This window comes from Trachurus trachurus, assembly GCF_905171665.1.
Source record: "Trachurus trachurus genome assembly, chromosome: 5".
NCBI lineage: Eukaryota > Metazoa > Chordata > Actinopteri > Carangiformes > Carangidae > Trachurus > Trachurus trachurus.
In genome coordinates this window covers 26411027-26432577 of record NC_139896.1, presented here as the reverse complement: position 1 = coordinate 26432577, position 21551 = coordinate 26411027, and the positions used below count along the sequence as shown (strand labels likewise).

At 41.1% G+C, this 21551-nt stretch overlaps 3 protein-coding genes across 3 annotated transcripts in view; 2 read left to right on the top strand and 1 right to left on the bottom strand.

The window, feature by feature from the left end:
- The window catches only part of phc2b (polyhomeotic homolog 2b), a 233622-nt gene that overhangs the window by 187758 nt on the left and 24313 nt on the right, over positions 1 to 21551 (top strand). The window lies entirely within an intron of this gene.
- On the bottom strand, positions 1972 to 11200 carry nudt3b (nudix (nucleoside diphosphate linked moiety X)-type motif 3b). The gene is made up of 5 exons (XM_083972513.1): positions 10920 to 11200; positions 9390 to 9500; positions 6238 to 6282; positions 6044 to 6128; positions 1972 to 5745 (listed from the first exon to the last, which is right to left on the bottom strand). Exons 1-5 carry the CDS (start codon positions 11016 to 11018, stop codon positions 5549 to 5551), a joined length of 537 nt encoding a protein of 178 aa, XP_083828639.1. The 5' UTR covers positions 11019 to 11200; the 3' UTR covers positions 1972 to 5548.
- Positions 19120 to 21551, top strand: part of LOC310986491 (metabotropic glutamate receptor 4-like) — a 173858-nt gene continuing 171426 nt past the window's right edge. Inside the window, exon 1 of the mRNA XM_083972420.1 lies at positions 19120 to 19536. The gene's annotated coding sequence lies outside the window, so the exon portion shown is untranslated. The remainder of the gene's footprint in view (positions 19537 to 21551) is intronic.

Here is a 21551-nt window from a genome sequence, read left to right as displayed (position 1 = left end):
GACGTCATATCAATTCATTGTATTCATTGGCCGCTAGAAATCTAAAATCGTCTTCGCGCGCATAGTTGTCAGGCGGATAGAAGTGCTAGTGAATCTCTTCGGATTTTAGCGTGTGGCAAAACGTTTCGAATATGGGAAAATGCAAGTTTGCAGAAGACTTAAATTGAGATGACAGGCGCCTTGATGTAGCCTATGTGTGTGTCAATGTAGATGCACGTCACGCGCCGCACATCAGATGTGCTCTTTTTTCATGCATTCGCGGCTCACAGCTCCATGAACCTTCTACCGCCAGCCCGGTGTTTAGTCGGACCAGGTCCGGGTCTGCTCCGTTTGAAAGGGCAGGAAGCCCCGAAGCGCTACAGATACAGACACCTGCAGCAGCTGCAGCTTCTACTGAGAGCTGAGGTCAGATGGAACGCACATGAGACACAGACCGACGGTGCAGATGTGCGGACATTGTTGAAACTTTTCACACTGATGTAAAAAAAAAAACATATATATGGCCTACCACTGTGTTCTGTGACGGTAGAGACAGAACCAGGTATTTATTTAAAGAGTTAGTGAGGTGAGTTGGGTGAGGGAGGGAGGTGAGGAAGGAAGACGGAGCGAGGCAAACTGGGTGAGGGAGGGAGGGAGGGAGGTGGAGGGAGGTGAGTGAGTGAGTGAGTGAGGGGAGGGGGAGGGGGGGGGGCAGGTGAGGGTGGGATCAGGGGAGAGAGGCTGGTGATTGAGAAAGGCATGATAAGATATTTTATTTTTGATCAAATGTTCCTGATGACTTATGGATGATGCCCTGTTGTGCAACCGAGTCTCCTGGGTAATGGTAATGATGTAAGTAAGTGTTGGATGATAAAATCTATGTACATGTCATAAAATCTTTCTGATTGATACTTGGTGCAACTCGATGTCGTGGTGGTATTAAAAAAAATCTGAAGGTAGTGAAAAAAGGTATTAAATGGTAGTAAATTGACTCAAAGATTTGTGTATATACCCTGCTAACATACACAGTGCAAACACAGTAGTTTGCAAAGAGTATGTAAGAAATGAAGGTAGATAAAAGCTGCAATTATTACTAGGCAGAAAATGTATCTGAATATATTGTGATATTACATATATTAATCATTTTTAAGGCAAGAACTCCAAAGATCTGTCAATTAAACTCTCAGATGTGATAATTCAATGGTCACATTTGATTGTGAAAGTGAACTGAAGATTTGGCATGTTAGACTGTTAAAACAACAAATTTGGATCCTGTCCATAATAGTTACCCTTAACACTTTTTACATTTTCTAAACAAGACCATTTGATCCACTGATAAAGAAATCTGTAGATTATTATTGAGAATTAAAATAATTTGTGAGTTGCAGCCCTGTAGCAGACATGGTATATGCATGTAGAGTAGAACTGTGACACAATCTGGCCACTGATTTGTAGCATTGATATATGATTTGATACATGACATATGAAAACTACAAAGTTAAAGCATGTTCAACTGGTCCACTTTACAATATATTTTGGCAAAAAATGGCCACTCACTACTTGCTATTGAGTAATCCGCACAATTAGAGACACACACACAGACACAGAGAGAGACACTGGCATGAATGTGAAATACTGGTGTTTATTTGTTGGCACATTTATATTACAATCTTCAGTCTTCTTGCACTGGTTTTATACCACAGTCCCAAATGACAAAAGAGAGGAAAAGAAAATTCCAGTGACACATATACCTTGGAGAACACATTTACGACCATGTAACTTCAAGGCTGAGGTCAACGGCTACAAGTGCACCTGTTTAGTTTGTTAATCAACTGAAACTGAATTTTGGGGGCAATTTTTCTCCCCCTTAATCAATTCAAATAGACATATGTTTTAAGTGATTCAGTTGATAAAATGGTTTGACCATTATGCTTAAGGAAATTGAATGTGACAATCTTCACCTGTTAAGTGATGTGCTTTTCATTCAGTATATTTCTTTTTTTTTTTTTTTCCTTTTTGCTGTGGCCACAAGGTGGGGCCATTTAGTTGACATGGAAATACATATTTAAACCGTCAAAAGGAAAAAGGAAGTGATTTTATCTTAAGAGCCAATTGAACTTTCACAAATCAATTTTCTGTTTTGCCCAAGTTAAGAAACTTCAACATTTTCTGTACAAAAGAGCCAATTTTAACAGCAGAAACCTTCAGGAAGAAAGGGTAGATGTTTGCTCTATCTAAACGCCCCATTATTACCCCTTTTATGTTGAGATACTTATTTCCTAAAATCCTTCCTGAATTTGAGCCTTAATTACTCCATTCAAATCAGAGCCTTATTTTTGAAATAGAAGGAAGTCGGTCAAAATATATTTATAAAAATGACTAATCCGTATTGACCAAAGCCACAGTACATCTTCTGGCTGTAAGGGTACTGTGTTAGCTATGTACAAGATATTAGCTTGTCAACAACACAACCAATTAAAGAAAACAGAAAAAAAATAGACAGAAAAAGAGTGGTCATTAATAATTAAGTCACTGGCTAGTACTTTTGGAAATCCTCCTCACATTCATTTTGACAGTACCTGTCACCAACATCAAACCAGCAAGAGTGAATTCAATCGTCAATTACCCAGGGTTACGTTTTGTTTTTCAGCCATATACAGGTTCATCCCCTTAAAAAAGGTCATTGCACATTTAGATGAAGACTAAAAAGCTCTAATCAACACAAGATCTCATAGGAAGTGCCAGGTAGGGCATCATAAAGCAAGACTTTAGCCACCACACCTTTCTGATAGACAGCAGTAAAACCGGGTCGAAGTCTCAAATCGTTGTAAGAGACTTTAGACTCCTTTAACCGGTGATGTCATTCACAAAAACGTTTGAATTTCTGGATTATAACAGGCTAATATGAGGAGATTGTGTAAAGCCTGATTATCGGGGACAGTGAAGCACCTTCAACACTACATAGAAGAAAAGACAGAAGAAATACAGTCACTGCTGACTGACAACCACTGTACCGAGCCTCCCCTGCCTCTTCTTCATGTTTTAGAATTTGTTCCACTGGTTTTCAGTATTCAATGTTATTTCCCATGAAGGGTTTCTCCTTAATCTCTGGAGTCTTCTGTCCATATTCAAAGTTTAATAAACGGTTACTACTTCACAGACCAGTAAACTGTGAGCATCCTCATGTTTAACTCAGATAAAAAAAAACTTATAATGAACTTCATTTTGGTGGCAAATAGGAACTACAACTCGGGTGAGTGTTTCCATAGGCATGTGATCATCATCATGACTGCAGTTTGAGTGCTAACAAGTTGAATACTTATCTGTATTAACATGATCTGGTGATAAATGTCTACAGTAATTGCTGATTTACAGGGGATTTTGTACGGACGAATGTGTAGAAAATTATAATTTTTGGTTTGGATTTTACACCCCATCATCTATTGTTGGTTAATTCGCACTGCTCTAATGGTACCCCAGCAGACAGCTAAAAGAAGCAGATATATCCTTCAGCATTTGGTGGAGACCTAAACAGAGCCAAAAGACAACTGAATAATGGGCTTACAGTTAACAGGTGCACGCGAAAATGACGCCAAGTGAACGATAATATTTCGAATAAACTGCCAGAGGTGATAATACAGTATGTCATTGGTCAAAAAAGGGTTGAAAGCCCACTTAAGGAAATTTGGTTTAGAAACCCAGACTGCAGTTATACTTAATTTTATAGCCTTGCCAAAGATGAGGGAAAAAAGACAGTAATCAGTTACCATTACAAATTTGTTTTTGGTTGGGAAACAAAAAAAGACTTGGAGAATATTCAATTATAAATAGGCTCTATGCTCTTCCCCACAGTCACAGCCACAGCCCTTGTTCTTTATCCTCAGATGTACTCTATGCTATCTCAAGAGAAAATTTCCAACAACTTCAAAACCTACGCCATGAGTTCAAATCAGCTCCACCGGCCTCGGTTGACATGTAGCACTCACAGATGTGTAAGATGTGTTTTGTCATTTGTACTCTCACTTTTGATCTATACAGAAATAAACAATTTACAATAAAAACCTCTTACATGCTATCTACAGCGCCTCCAGTTTCACAGTATTGAGCCAGCTGCCTCCCGCCACAGAGGCTGAGTGACGCAGCTCGGCTAAAGAGACTTTTGCCAGACATTAGAGAAGAGAAAAAAAAAACGAGACAAAAGAAGAAAAAAAAAAAACCTAGTATCCAAAAGCATTTTACATGTTAAAAACGAGGTCTCAAACTGTACAAGGCTTGTTTGTTCTGCATCTTGCCAAAGACAGCATTAAAGATTCCATTACTTTCAATGTCAAGCAGGTGTTTTGAGTGTTTTTGGGGATGCAGATTAAATACTAAAGAAAAAAGGGTAAAAAATAAAATAAAATAAAATAAAAAAAATGACCATAATGAAAAGTGCCCACTAAAGTCACATGTGCTATGTTATAAACACAATGTAAACAATTGCTTTTAACCCAAACTGAATGTGAGGAGTAAAATACAGAAATTGGTTTTAATAACTTAAGTGATATGTGCTGCATTTTGAAATTACAAGTCCATGATTTTGAAATATACTACTTCTAACCTCTCAGTATATGGAGGAAGACTTTGTAGTCAGTCACAAGAAAGCATTTAAAAGTAAAAGAAAAGAAAAAGGGATTAAAAGGAGGTAAAGACACTGAGGAGAAAGGTGGTTCATTTTACATTGTGTGTTGACATTCTTTCGCTCTCTGTACAGTATTTATGCTCTGTTTGAGAGTGAAACCTGTAGTGCTTGGCTAGTTTCCCAAAAAAAAGAGAGAACACACTTGACACTTGAAATCGAAAGACTACTAGGGGCCATATCCTTCTGATAAAAGAGACATCAACAATATCTATGATAAGGAGCAAAATAAAGAGAATCCAAAGACCTTACAACAAGTCTGTCGCACAGTCAAAATCAGGTCACTCGAGCGAGTGTGACACAACATACCAGTGCTCATGCAAGACAAGTCACTTCCCACAATTCTGTTCATTCAGATGCAGACAACATTTCCTATCCTTATTAACAGGGGAGGGACTACACTAATGGGCACATTCATTCACAGAAAAATAACCGAAAAAATGGAGGAGACGTTAAAAAGACCACCAAAAGCCTTCAGCTTAAGCACTAAGTATACACTTTTACATTACAACAGTAAAAAGTAGTTCTTGCATTCAATAAACACCACGCTAAGGGCGCGTTAAGGAAAGAATGAAAGGAGCAAGGGGACATTTCATGCAGTTGTCAGTAAAAAGAAAAAAAAAAAAAAAGAGAGGGGTCAAAAATTACATTTACATTTACAAAGTGTTTCAGACTATTCACCCAACACTTGTCATCAAGTCTGTGCCAAAGCTCTGGCACAAAGGAGTTGGCAAGGCAAACCATGTTATTGAGACAAAAAAAAGAGAAGAGAAGAGTAGAGAAGAGAGGAGAAGAGAAGAGAAAATAGAGAAGAGAAGAGAAGAGAAATGACACAAGTAAGAGCGCAAGTGGTGGCGAAAGCTCCAGGGGGTGTCAGAGTTATGGTTTTAGTTATCTGATACCCGAGACGGAGCTCTGATTGATGCTGTAGGTCGGAGAGAGATCCCCACCTATCGTGGTCACCAAAGGTGTTCCATTACTGGTCAGGCAACTCTCCTGGAGAGCCTCAAAGTAGGTGGCCTGCACAGGCTTGTGACACTGCAACACTTGTATGGCATCGTCTATTTTAAACCATTCCCTTTTTCTCCCTGTTGACAGAACAACACACCATTGTGGAGCAAGTTAAGACATGTGAGAGACAACATGAAGGAGAAAATAATGAGCAATAGGTTCTGAATAATTATCAGTGCTATACTGTACATGGCGTCTAAGTGGCGGCGACAAAGCTCGTGTTATAATCTCCCCCGGCAAACATATACAATAAAATCCCTTCAACTGTGATATTACTAAGGCCTAGGAAAGAAAAACAAAGCTACCAACACCATGTGACTGTCTGAGAACTCCATATGATCCCCAATTTGACAAGTAAACAAAACAGTGCTTTACCAATGTTGACCGAGTCCTCCCAGTCCTCCAGCACCTCTGTTACAATAAGAACGTACACGTAGGTTCTGTGTTTCCTCTCTTGGTTCTGTGGGAGGGGGCAAGAGAGAAGGGGGGTTGTTATATTTTCACTTTTCATTCTTAAAACTGCTGCACAGTATGTAAACATTTGAAGACCAAAAAGGGCAACAGCTCACCTCAAATACTCCAACTAAGCGACCTAAAGTCCCCTTCACACCGGCCTGTAAAATACAAAAACAAGAGCAATTGGTGAAAATAAAAAAGCAATGACTTTTAAGAATTAGTATTCAGTCCAATTTATACTTAAATTGTCTCTATCTACTGTACATAAAATATAGGCCCTGTTAAGATGTTGTCAAACTTGCCGATTTAATTTTCTCTAGATCCAATAACTTTCATGGCATTTTTTTGAGGCTGTGTTTTGTGTTGCGGTGTATTACATTACATCATAAGATTGTTTTTGTCCCCTGCAAATTCATTCCAACCAATTCCTGGTTTACAATTACACAATTCCTTCTTCAAGTCACATTTTAGTGTCACGAGTTCTGATTTAGCCCGGGACAAGATAAAATGTGACATTAATATTCACAAACGTTACTTGGAAAGCATTTATCGTAATGAATAACAACTCAAACTACTTAATTACAGCATAAAGTGCTGCAAATAATGATTGTCTCATTATGAATTTGTTGAATCAAAGAAAATTAAAGTAGAGACTATCTTGTGACCACAACAGTCCCAATGTTCATCAAACTGATGATGTTAATTATGATGTTCACTACATTATGAGACAAGCAATGGTAGTGGTGTTGTGGCTGGTGTGTTTTCATTGGAAGACGGTCACTAGTTGTATCTTATGTCTTAGAGTGGATGATGGGAAATGTGTGACTGGGATACAGTCACAGCCCAGTTACACGAGGCACATAAAGAGGAAGGTGATGCTCCCTTGCACACTTCCTGCCGCCTTGCTTGGACCACATCCATATTTCGAACTTTTAAACTTTCATGACTGCACCTTGTGGTTTTTACATTATTATGGCAACAAAATGCGTTAACAGGCGTCTACACTAGTAGTCAAAACCTACAGTACTACAGTTGGTCTATTCTGGACGACATTTTACCATGAACACTCACAAGAAGAAAACAATACCAGCCCTGGAGTCGTGGCTGATAAAAAAAAAAGACCATTACAATTCCAAGAAGCCATGGTGACATCTTCAAATGCCTATGTTCGAGCCATTAATGTAGAATTATATAAAAAGGAAATGTGCAGCAAATCCTCACATTGGAGAAGCTGAAACCAGTAATCAGTAAATCTTGGAGAGAATTTTATGTTAGTCAACTAGTCGATTAAAACCTTATGGTTCTAAATAACACTGCTTAAAAATACATTTAAACATGACTTTTCAGCCATCAAAGTCACACGCTGACCATGTTTTGAGGATCATGACAGTTCCCGTGAAAAGGTCACACGCAAAAGACAAAATAGGCCTTTTGCTGTCTGTTGACATTGAGCTTTCCATGATCATAAAACCTAAACCGCAGCAATCTGTTTAACACCTCGCGCTGCCTGTTAACTTTAAACATATTCTAATAACAAAAATAATCTACAAGGTCCAAGATCTTAACTCCCAGAGGTGAATAGTAGGGCAGATTTAGATACAGAGCCGAGCCACTTGCTGACATCTTTGCAGCTTCTTCTTCAGGTTCCAGTTTCAGTCTATAAATAAATGTTGACTCCGAGCACTGCACCATGGACTGTTGGTACATGGTGTTGTACTCTTCAGGCTTTCAGATAGATCATATGGAAAAGAACAGGCCCACCCGTAGAAACCCCAAAGATGTGCCAGGGATTAAGTAATAGGCCAAATGTCAACTTGTATGTTTTTATGTCTTCCAGCTAAGGCACTCGTGTAACTGAAGACCACTGGGCATCATCGTCTTGGAGGAGGGTGTTACAGCATTGGGGCTGCATTACAAGTTATGTGATGATGTTCTGTGTATTCACAGAGCAGGGCCGAGGTGTGTGACCATCAAGGATACGAGGAGGTTGTGAGCAGCAGCGAGGCAGACAAAGGAACCCTTAGTAACATTTGGCCTGATCCTGAGTGCTGTGTATTCACTGTCATCCCTGGCAAGACTCCAAACCAATAAGCATAAGCAATCGCTCACCGCTCATATGGTCATCAGAATAAGCTTGTGAGGATTAGGATATGTCCTGTTACACCACCGTCCAATAAGAGGCTTAGAAAGCCACAGTACGTGGTGATGCATTGAGTACCACTCAAAGTCACCACAAAGTTTCTAAATGCAGCCTTTTGAGCACTTTCAACAAACTTCAGTTAGTGATGTGACATTGCTTTTGACCCCGTGGAAATGTGTTGGCAAGTCGCAGCATCCTGAAACCCGCCAAAGCGACCAAACAGCAGGAGCCAGGATAAGAGATGATATCAGCATCCATCAGTGTGATGGATCACACACAGAGAATAGGCTTTACATGGGCAGTGACCCGCCAAGAGCTGACAGCCCGGTGAGATTCAGTGTCTTCAGTGCTCTGTCGCCATTTTGATCGAAAATTCCCAGGCAGCGAACAGCAAGAACACTGAAAAACACCAGATTTAAGGGCTGGATGAAGGCGGTATAAGCAGGATATTGATTTCCAATGAGCTGCAGATCTGCTTACTAATTGTTTTACATCCATCCCCAAACAGATAAACAAAAAGGCCAAATTTGCCCTTCAAAAAGCCTCTGTAACAAGGCTGCTGTTGTAAAAATAGATCTGAAATGTTTAAAGAGCGAACGTCGATTGTTTTCCCTCATTTGCCGTTTTTGTGGGATTGCACTGTACTGCAGTGGAACCGCTGGGTAGCCAGTGTTCAATCTCAGTATGACCTCCTTTGACACGTAAACACTGCTTTGTAACATGACGCTATGATACAGCTTACATGTTGCTAGGCTCTCTCTTTCTGTCCATGCAAACAGGATGACTGCACTGACAAAATGGGCTTTGAGAGCGAGGTATTAGGGCCAGTGTTAAATTCAGATGTGATTTAATGGGAATGAAATACAATACATCTTCTGAGCCTATACTCAAAACTAATTTGCGATGCTGAAAATGGAAACCCATTCCTAGAACAATATTCCTGGCTATAGAAAGGCATGTTTCACATCCATGCTTCGAGTACAGGGGTCAGCTAAAGGTTTGCCAGTGCACGGTCCACAATCAAAACGGTTACCCGACAACATCGGTCACTGACAAAGAAGGGAGAAAATCTAACAACACAGACTTAAAGTAGACATAACATGATAAGTAGTTGAGAGAACCAACCTCTTCACACACTTCTCGAGCTGCAGCAACATTGGGCTCTTCCTCTGGCTCCATTCCCCCACCAGGAACTATCCACTTGTCTGGATGTCGACTACTGCTCACCAGCAGCACCTGCAACGCATCCCATTCAAGACTGGTTAGGCACCACAGTCAAACTCACTGCTGTTTTATTGTTGTGTGTTCATATTACACAACTGTTGCTGCATGTGTAAGATGTTCATGGATCTGCATTAGTCAGCCTAACCCCCCCAAAACACGAGACACACCAGATACCTGCGAGCTATCACACCAAAAGCCCTAGAGCTAAGTAAGTTATCCAGCAGTTAACTAGATTTTGTTTCATGCAGATCATGCCTTTTTTCCCCCTCAATGGACTAGGTATGAGTCACTGAGTTTGTTTCTTTCCACGCAAGTATGGTGGGTTCACGGTGTCAACACTCTGTTGGGGAAAATCTGAAGCTTGGCCTGGTGCCGATATGGTAGACTACAGTCTCTGGTAAAAGTTTCTAGCTGCGTGCCGACAATACTGATGTGTTTCCTGTAATCATCAGCCCATGTTGTTCACAATCCGGCCTCCACTTCCACCAGAATGAGGAATTGGTTTAGTCTCAATTCGTCTCCTCCCTTGGTAAAATGTTTCCATTACAAAGACATCTTTGTGCGTGTTGTTGACTGGACATCGGCTTCCCAAATCGCTTCTGATCTCAAATAACCCTTCACATGCTAGTTTGAGCGGCTTTCATGTGCGAGCACACGGAGGTAGTCACCACGACTCATTAATATATATTGCGTGGTTTCAATAAACTCTAACACAGCGGTGTGAGTTTGGAGTTTGGGCATTTCGCTGAGAGGAGGCTCCACATCTCACCGTTGTGAATTTTAAGCCACGAAGTAAACACCGCAAAACGCGTTAATGTGTCACACCACGGATGTCTCCTGGCTACAGCTAGCATCGCTACCAGCTACATGTCAGACCAGTGTTGGACTAGCAGGACCAGTTGCACAACGCTAACACAGTTAACACCAACAGCTTGTCTTTTTTATCTCAAACCGGACAGGACATGTGTTTGTCTGACACCCTGGAAATCAAAACATCGGGCTCCCCTCGCTCCGACCGCTCATGTTGATAAAATCACTCCTGGCCACAGCCTGATCTGTGGGCTGTGGTCGCTGGCCGAGAGCCGGCTGCCCACCGCGGCTACACGGCTAGTTAGCCTGCTAACGTTAGCATTAGCATGCGGCTAGCAGGTTGGCTCAATGTAAAACACTGGGTGTAAAAACTAAACGCTGCTACCTGCCCAGCTAAAGAGGCTTACATAACACCGGACAGGCGCTAAAACAGAGGTTTAATTGGAAACCTCAGGAGACAACACGGGAGGATAAAGAAAACAGCGAGTCATTGTTTCCAGTCAGAATAAACCACAACTATAAAGATACATATATCAAATAAACAAACAGAGAAGTCACTGAGAGCAGCGACGGAGACTGCTGTTAGCCCGGCCCGCCACACAGCGACATCCCCGGCCTCACCTCCTCCTCGGACTCGCTCCTGAAGCACAGACAGGCGGCCCGCTTCTTGTAGCCGTCCCCGTCGTACGTCCGGGTTTGGTTTGACTTGAGCTTCATCATCTCGGGGGCACAAAAGTTCAAAAGTACAGCTAAGTTTACCACTTATAAAGATGATGGTTGTAGACGCAAAGTCCTCCTCTGGGGAACCTCGGCGTTTTACTTAAAAGAAATAACTTCTTCTTCGCTTCATTTTCACAAACCTAGGCACATCTACGGCACGGTCGCCATTACAAGAAGCCGCTACGCCCACGACGTAGTTTAACCTTTAATAGCTCGGGGAGCGTAAGAAAATTACCTATCGGGCGTTAAAGAATCCGCACAGCGGCTGGCTGTGGGGACGCAACACCACGCTGTGACTGGAGTGAGCCGGTGAGGGGAAACTGGCACTTTTGGCCCCAGCTAGCTTGCCACGGCCACTTGTTTGATGCTGATATATATTTGCAAGCTTGAACCACTTTACGTCGAGGGATTAAAACGCATCGTGGTCTACGCAGTGTGCTGTTAAAATTGCTAAATGGGATGCAGGGTTGGTTCATCATCAGTTTCAGCACCGCAGGTAATGGACAGCGCCCGCACGGTCCTCAAAACTGATCCCATGCACTAAAATGGTAGGCTGGTTCCTCAAAGGAGTTCACAGGTGCCATAAAAGAGTGTTAGGAAATAAATGGTTTAAACTTAATCAGCAGTGACTCATATTCATATGGTAGTTGTAGTATAAATGAAAAAAAAGGTATTTTAATTCATGGATGCTGGTCATTAGGCCTACTAGTTTCAGTGATAATTGATAAGAATATAATAGCTATAGATAAAACAAAATGGATTAAATGGGCAATCTTAACAGATCAATACATGAACATCATCAAAAGAATAGTTTCATTAACCATTTCTCCTTTTTTTTGGCTATTAATCACTCAAATATAGGCTATCTTACAGAAATATCCTGCATGCACTCACAGGAAAGCAAACAGTGCATACACCTATACGAGTTGATCTTCTGTACTTTATTGCTAGAACTAATAATGAAACTCTTTACATTACCAACATGTTCTTATGGTAGCTTTTGTTCAGTGTGTTCTCATGTCCGGATAGTTTCTAAATGACAGAATGCAACAGTAATAGTAACTGCAGAGATATATTGGTAGTCTGCAATCTGTTGCCACGTACAAATACAAAAATGTGATGTTTTGGTATAATACAAATAAATAACAGTAAAATGTCACAAAAAGAGCTCAGGCACAAGTCCGAATCATACAGAGCAGATGAGTATAGAAGCCCTCAGTGTCAACATTGTGAACTGGACATAATCAGACTACTCATAACTGCAACAGCATTAAAACTAACCAAAATATAATACAATTTTAATACAGGCCAATTTACAGGAGGTCAGCATATGGTCTCAGTCATGTTTATTCTGTTCTACTGTTTGTCCAAATTATTTGTTTCATCTCACTATTTTATTTCTAAATCCTGTTTGTACTTTTTTTGGGTTGCTTATTGCTTTCACTGCTGCAGCAGTCCAATTTCCCACAAGGCGGGATCAATATAGTTTCTTCTTATCTTATTTACTTATATTGCTTCTCAAGTTTCTCCCCATAGATGCTGGCATTCAAAGTACATTATCTTCCTCTGACTAAGGAGAAGGGATAATGTTAAAAACAGATCTCTGCTCCTTCTATCCAAAATCTGATTTGTGCTAAAACTAACTTTACCTACTGTTGCCACAATTTAATGCAGCATTGAGTTGGGGGATCAGTATATTCATGACAAAAAAGTCAGTTTTGTCTTTTACTTAATTTTCTGTAGCCTATTAATATTTTTTAGAAATAGATGCCTGTCACAGTCACTATGCAATGTAATAGCAATCTAGCGCCCTGGCCCCTAACACAGTACAACATTTTGTTGTAAAGTTTATGCATAATTTCGTTTCACACTCTCATGAAGTGCAGGGTTGTTGGTTGGAGTTTGTGGTGTTGAATCAAGATTAGAAAGGCTCCGTTAGACAAGATTACGTAAGCAAGTCTAAAAATAAAAAATAAAAAAGGTAACTGATTCCACAGCTGTTGAATTGGACATCATTACCATTAGCAGGTATGATATTGTGTCCTCTAGTGTGTGTTGCTTAGTTGACTGATCATCTGTGAAAAACATAACCATAAGACGCAGGAGACATAAAGTATCAATTAGTCAGATACATTGCTCCAGGCCATTTGTAAGACTTAAAATATGCAACAGTAACATATTCGCAAAAAATCCTTTTTTTTTCATCAGTAGCCAAGATGACATCATCACACTATGTGATGTGATATCTAAGCAACACACCTACTGTTGTTTCGTTAACAATGATATAAAAAAGAACACTCAAAGAGACTCAATGGGGTTTTTGCTAAATGTCATAAACAATCAATTATTAAAATATTTGCAGCTTAATTGTCTGTCAATCTGTGACTTAATAAGTTGTGTAAATGAATAATGTTACATTCTACAAGAGTGTTGAGGCAAAATCAACAGGGATAACTTTGAGATTTATTAATATTAATAAACAGATTGAATCCATCCCAACTGAACGAGTCCAGTATCAAGTCAATAGAAAATAAACCTCATTAAATGCATTTGTAGACTTTCATGTTTTATTTCAAAGACAACTGTAAAATTCATTATCTAATGGTTACAAATGTTAACACAGTAGGAAAAACAAATTGTCTATTCCGTTTCATCCCATGCTTCCTGCCTCTGTCTTCTCAGGAGGATGAGAGCAGGGTTTGCACAATTAAACATATCGGTATAGGGTCATACTCAAGAGGTTGCACTTTTACTATCTGCAGTTGCTACGGCAACCTGCTCTCTCTAGTGAGCCATTCACACACAGGAGCAACTGAAATGCAGTCCCTGTCATGTCCAAAAGAGGGCACTCACCTCTTTGCTGTGAGAGTCTGTGCCACATACTGATTACCCGACATGGATTTGTTTGTCTCCCTCTTCTTCCATTTATTTGTCTTTTAACGAAACTGAATCTGCTGAACCGAATTGCCCCTCGGAGATCAATAAAGTTGTCTGAATCTGAATCTTTCGAGAAACACATGAGCCACGGTTAAAGGAAGTGCCCATGAATTTAAAAAATCTTCTGAATTATTAAACAAAAACAAAAACAAACATTGACAGAGTAATTATTTGGTCATTAGAACTCAGTTTAACGGCTAGTTCTTGTCTTCACGAGATTCAGCTTTCGTCAATGACCTGAGGATGTAGCCTAGTTGTAAATTGTACAGGTGTGGTGTAGGTTTGGACCATGTGTAAAACTAATATGATGTACCATGACATTCAAAACCCTATCACCAACCAACTTGATTGATGATGCATGGCTTTTTCCTGTAGTATGCTTTCAGTTTCAGATATTAGGTTACTGTGGCTGCAAGTAGCCTATGTTTTTGGTATTCTTACTTGCATGTCCAAACTTCATTCTGATGCTGTGTCCTTTTCCTAGGTTAGAAATGTCAGAGAATATGATTCATGCACAGAGAGAAGTGATGGAAAAGCACTCAGATCCATTGCTTCAAAAATACCAAAGTGTCCTGCATTCAAAATACAAATTACTTAGCAGCAAAACCTTGCCTCTGTGATAATTGATCAATGTGTAAGCAGCATTATACTGTTGCAGCTGCTCCAGCTGGTGTTTTATCTACCTGGCATAACATCCATATCATCTTAGTAGAATCATCCTAACAGCCCCCCACACTCACTTACAGCGCCCCTGGTAGCAGATAGACGGAGAATTCAACCAGTGTTCGGCTGAAGGTTAAGTAAAGAGCAAGGGAATACAGCTATACTTATATCTCTTAAGACGCCAATCTGTCAAGATACATGACTCACAACCAAAGGCTATGCAGAGACGGAGGTGTGTTTAATCAAAGACTGCGAAAGATATTGGTGACATTAACCTTTCAAGCACCTTCTTTCTCCAGGTAAATATGCACATTAATGACTAAATAAGCAGGAGATTGTGTTGTTCTGCCCTAGGCCAGAATAGATTGTGCTTGGCTTCACGCATTCGAGAAGCTATTAACAGTGTTGTGATTCTCTTCGCTTAAAGTGACACGGCGCCCTGTCTGTATGGTATCCTTTCTCTAGCTGCATTAATATTTATATAGATACAAGGTATTTAAAGACTGAATGAGTTATCTTATCTGTGTGTCTTATCAGTTCACGCTTTATATGATATAGCATCAAACATACATTGGTCTTATTGTAATATATCATTTCTGTAGTATATTAATCAGTCATGACTTACCACCTTCATCATTTAGTTATATAATACTTTATGTTTTGATTTATCTATTAAGTTAAGTTGTAATTCTCACATGGTGCCCAATTTAAATATTACAACCACCAGGGGCTGCTCTCATGCCATAACTGGTCCAAACTCATATTTCTAATGACATTAGCATCCAATAAAAATGTATTAATCAAATAGCTAAGAGGCAAATATATCATGCATGTAGTGTATTTATGGAGTATGAAATCTGTGAAATATGAAAACATTTTCAGACATAATTACTGAGATGGGGTGATGAAGGTGTTCCAAGCTTATGTGCTCTTACAATGTCTCCATACGTCTCATGGATGTCACCCACATCAGGGAGCTTGCACAATTACATTTTTCTGCTTTTATTGCAATGCTATTTGAAAATATCACTGTGAAATATCCAGCAACAATGACTAGTAACTCAAAAGGCAGACATGAGGTTTTAGTGAGAGTAAGTGGAATGAAAATGCTTCAACTCTACCCAGTAGACACCCACAGAAAATTGATATTTTTAGATCAAAGGTACATATAACATCCATATACTGTCCTTTATTGTTCATTTTAGTGATTTTTGGCATTGCAGCAGAAGCGTTCTGAGTACCAGCTATGGCATGAGAAAATCCTTCTGTACACAGTTATTTACAAGCACGTGTGGGATTGATATTTGTCATAAATAAGCAGCTCTGATATTTTCTATGTTTTTTTTTTTTGGTTTTTTTTTGGCATCTTGCTTGGTAAATTACTTTAACAAGTAAGAATTGATTATCAAAATAGTCCCCTAATCCACTTATCAGTCAATACAGCCCAAGCCCATTTAAAAATTAGGTTCAACTTTGCAACATCAGGCAGTTTATGCTACAAAGAAATAAATAACCATTTTCACAATAGAGACAATAACATCAGAAAATCTCTGTATACCCATTGGTATAAAATAAGAAATTTTTCATGGGTTTTCTGAATGATGCTTGTGTTTATCTAAGATCTTTTGTATACTACATGTTTGACCCTGGAACTGACATGCTTTGTAGTGGTAATGGCATCACTCCTATTACTTTCCGCTGCGCACAAGGCAACTTTCAAGCTCAGAGGAACAGACAGTGATGTAATATGGTCTATCTCAGCATTTGGAGGTATTCTTCAGATGAAATATAGCCATGTGTTTTTTTTTTTCTTCCTGTGCACACACACACTGTACCATAGATCTAATTTGCACTGTAGCCACACTCTTATATAAAAGCACTTTTACAGTTCAGAGGTTACACCTGTGACAACTGTCCGCCTGTGGGCATCTCAAAAATATACAGCACTCGCACACTGAGCACATGGGCAGCCTGTCTGCCCTGGCTGGCCTGATTCATCTTTCTAAAATATTGCTTTCAAACAGACAGTGACAAACAGACTCCTTTCTATGAGCTCCAACTTGTGCATTAGACAGAGGGAAACTCAATTTTATATAGTCAAATGTCAGCGGAGAGTCTGTATGTGCCCAAAGTTCAATATTAGATGACACAGACACTGATGAAAAGACGCAAGACACAAAGATTAAATCTAGTTCCAACGATTGGATTATTATGTACAGAATGTGATACTGAGGGATTTCCACGTCTCCTTCTCCTCTGTCTTCTTCCTCTTCTTGTCATTGTTATTATCTATGTGAAAACTAAAGTAGCTTCTCCTTTTATCAGTTCAATGAAACATTTACTGAACCAGGGTTTTTTTTAGGCAAAAATCCCCTTTAAGAGTAAAATGTTGGAAAATGAAGATATGAAATGACTCCTCCTGGAGGAATGTGAAGTGCATGGTGGGAAAAAAGGCCAAACCAGGTCAGAGCTGGTCTATTCAGAGGTCATCTAAATCATATAAAGGCTGCAGGAGTTTCGGCCTTTTAATGAATCCCATCAATAAACAGAAAATCCTGTGAGTGCAGAATTTACATTTTGAATAATTCCCATAATGTGTCCGTGAAATGAGAGACGTCTGGGGGCAAGCGATTATGCCTCAGTGGCTAGTCTTTTTTCACCGGGATTTCCACTAGTGACTGGAATTAACATGGCTCTTAAATTCTCCCCGCCCCATAGCTAATTGAAACAAGTAATCTCCAGAGTTTGCCTTGCACAGGGAGACGGGGGGGAGGACTCTGCGGTGTAACACGTTGTCCTCTGACACATTCAACAGTGCACTGCAGCAGAACGCAAAGCAGGAATGGGTCTCCTGGTGGAAATAAGTTTTGTATCCATTCTCCACAGCTAAATAATTAATTATTATGTTAACCATGCGAAACAGAAGTAGAATACTGGTTTTAGGAGCTGACAGATGGAAGAATGCTGATGCTTTGTCGGGAAATAACGAGATGTAAAACACTCTGCTCAATAATATGCTGAAGTTAGCTCTGTGGGTTTTTTTTTCTTTTTTTGCATGACTTATAAGGTCCCCTGACAGCTCACAAGACTGTCAGTCAGTCCAGTCGTGTAGCTGGAATTTGCTCCAGTAGAGGTGGAGATGAATATTCAGAGGCTCAGCTGCCTCCAAGGCCCACAGAGACCTGACACACACCCTCCAAGGACCTCCCCTCCCTCATCTCCCTCTTCACACACACACACACCCCTCCACTTTCCCTTGATGTGGTGGAGTCGGTCCAACACTCCACAGGTGTGACCCACTCAGACCTGTGAAAGCCTCTACACACCACTCGGCCCTGTGATCAGGAAGGCAGAAAGAGCAGCTGCGCCTATACAGGAAGCAAAAAGGCAGGAGTGATCGCCGTGAGTGAACTTTCCATTGGACATCATGGAAAATGAATCAAACCCTTCTCCCTGGAGCTGCAGGTTGCACGGATGCCACTTAACCTGACAGATGAGGAAGTTCTTTGTCTACACAGCACACTTTGTCGACTTTTGAAGGTTAAAAGCCAAAAAGATGCCCCCATCATAATTCCCATTAAAGTCTAAAATGATAACTCTCCATGCCTGGTTTAAAACTAATTTTTCGCTTTTCTCCTGTTGGACATATATAAGCATGCCCTTGGACATGGTTTCATATTCTCTGCTGCTGCAAAATCTGACTACTGTCAGACACACACACACACACACACACACACACACACACACACACACACACACACACACACACACACACACACACACACACACAAAGCAGGCATCTAGATTGAGTTTTCGCACTCACTGATTTGACTTGATATAGAGTATTCGCCATGGTCTACGCACAGCATCCCAAGCGCTGCCATACTCAACACACTGCAGCACCTGTAACGTGCGTGTCGACCCGGAAGCGTCACATTTGAAATAAAGACACCCAGGGAATTGAATAGATTGCGCGCTATCCTACAGATCATTTTATAGCATATCATCACATTAGACATGTCAGTATCCACTGGGGTAAAATAAGGTTGTTGCATCCTGCCTTGACACTCCAAATTACGTGGTGCGCATTAGAAACAGCTCTCTTAATTAGTGGGATATTCTTACAACACGAGTTTAATTGGACTCAACTATGGTGGAGACAGACAGTGTGGTGTCTGTCGTTGTCTGTAACTTCACTGGGGGGAATTAAACCCCGACCCTTAAGTCTGTGCTGAGAGGCAGCAGGCGGCCAAATGGACGTTAAGATTGAACAAATGGAAGCAAAGGCTGTATGTCCCACTTTGACTATGTGCAGACTCTGCCACGGCGCTGGTGGTATTACATGCTGTAATCTGGCATTCACACACCCCCTCCCACCTCCCACCCAACCACCCCATTCATTGATGGTGCATTTCTTCCCTGATAAAGGCGGTGTGCTGCGATGCATTTAACATCAATCACATCCAGTGCACGGAGCGCACACACTCCTCTGTCTATCAGCTGCAAAGCGCTCTCGCCTCGGGTGTGGGATATGCGCTTCTCCGCTCTGTTATCCCGTAGAAATCTGATTCTCTTTTCGCGGGAGCTGTTTTAGTGTGTGGCTCTGCGCTGGACGTGCCATTTATTTCCCATTCGCACGCAGCCAGCCTAAAGTTGGGGACTTGAGACTTTCAGCACCACTTTTTCCGTGGACAGCGCTCGCTATGATTCCGGGGGATCGACGCAGCCTCGAAATGCGTGTGTGGATTCCTTTTGGATACTATTCAGAAACATTGTTCACATGTTGATTTCCAAAAAGCGCCAGAATTGCTGAGGAGAGCCTCCCCGCACACACTGAAAAGAGCCTGCAAGATACCATTTTTTGCTTTGGATATGGGTCACTTCTTATAAAAAGATTCTTCGCGGGCAGGAGGAAGAGGTAAGTACAGCCACCCGGGCTGCAAAAATGGGACATCCACCGAGATGAGATGTTGAAAAAACACGTCGTGACATAAAATTACTTAATTTTTAAGACAGAGTGTTGAAAGGATGCTGACAGCTGGGATCCATGATACAAATCTGGGAATGCACACAAAAAACATTTTTTTTTTTTTAGCAACTTGGATCTTTCAGCGCTGAAAACATAAATGATCAATGATTCCTTATGTTATGACAGTTTCTTTTTTTCTTTTTTCTTTTTAAAAAGTAGATGTGATGTGTATTGCCTGTAATAAGGAGTGCAACGCCCAGAACTGTGGTTGCATTGATTGTTTTTACGCGTTAAGGCGCAGCGTTTTGTGTGTGGAGCTCTGTGCCTGGCTGCGCTGCAGAGGCGCCTGAAGTCTCACAGAATATGATAAAAGAATGACTCAATATCCAAACTGATGGAGCTACAGGGTTTACGCGTAACTGTAGTCACAGCTCTGAAAGCGCATATTTTGGGGGGTAAGAAAAACAATCTTCGAGCCAGTTTTATCAGCGAATCGCAACAACAGTCGCTTCTTCGCCCCCCAACCCCCCATGTTCCCACAGATTTATCTCATCCCCACCTCTCCCTTCGTGTCTCCCTCTCTCAGCCCTGAAACAAGTTGAGTCACGTATAGGGGAGCACCCTGGCTGGGTGGTGTTTCGTGAGAGTGTGTGTTGAGGGGGGTGGGAGGAGGAGGAGGAGGTTGATGAAGAGGAAGAGGAGGAGAGGAAGGGGGTGGCGGGGTAAACGTTGTGTGAACTGTCGATTGTCAGTCACTGTGCTGTGCAGATGTGCAGGCTCAGAGACAGCCTGGAACTGCTGATGTGAGGCTGTGAACCCCCAGAGCAAAACTTTAATAGGTTACTTAGGCGTGCACGGCTGTTATTTCAAGGCCAGTGTTTTGTCGACAGGGTTGTATATTATGCTTAATTTGCATGCACACTGTCAGCTGGCATATACAACAAGGCTGGGGTTGGTGGTCAAGGTTCACAAGACAAACAAATCCACCTGACTCAAAGAAACCTTCGTGTTATAACTGCTTCCATTTCAGCGACTCCCTCAGGCCTTTTTTGTGGGGCCAGAGATTAGCTCGGTGCTATCTTGCTCTCATAGCTCCAATTTATAGTGGTGGTGGTAGAGGATGGGGGTGAGGGGGTTGCTATGATTACAGCCAAATATGCCATTGTCTGCAGTCGCTCTGAACCTACAGCCATGAGGGAAAATGTTCCTCATATCAGTGGGTAATTATCTAAAGAGTCTGACTCAGCAAAAGAGAGATTTTTAATTCGGTTTCATCCGGCCTCTGAGCCCCGACCAAATAGATTTTATGTCTTAGGTTTTTCTTGTTGGCATGTTCTTCACAACTGCAGTGACTGATAGCCTACCTGGATCTAGCTACAAAGCACGCTTAAGTAATCTCCCCCACAGAGAGATTGGAAGAAACACTCTCTGTGTAGATTGTAGCAGGGAGAGAGGTGCTGGTCTTATTCAGGCAGCCTTAGATTTACTTTTCCGAGCTTTGCCTGGCTTATCTTGTCCTATGAGTTAGTTTAGTAAGTGCAGACTCAGCGTAAGACCCCTGGTTTGCCTGCTTCTGTGTTCTCTTTAATATGTCATGGGCCAGAGTGTAAGCAGCTATGAGGAGATACTGTAGCATTGCCTCATTCTCTGCTTCATATAATACACCAGAGGACACAGCAGCATACTGTAGATAAGCTTGCCCAGAGAATACAAATGTGTCTTTTACATTTCAGTCTGTTGGTAAAAGGGGTCATATAATGAACACATCACATTCACTTGATGGAAACCACGATGATCAAAGTGATTGAAATCATTTCAAGAAGGGGGGAGGAGGCCTGATCCTGTTCTCCAGTCTGCAGGGAGACTCTCCACTCTCCACATCTTTTACTGTAGCTGCTGCACAGATCCAAGAGCAACACTGCAATAAACAAACGTGTGCACAGTTTCATAGAACAGACCCGTGG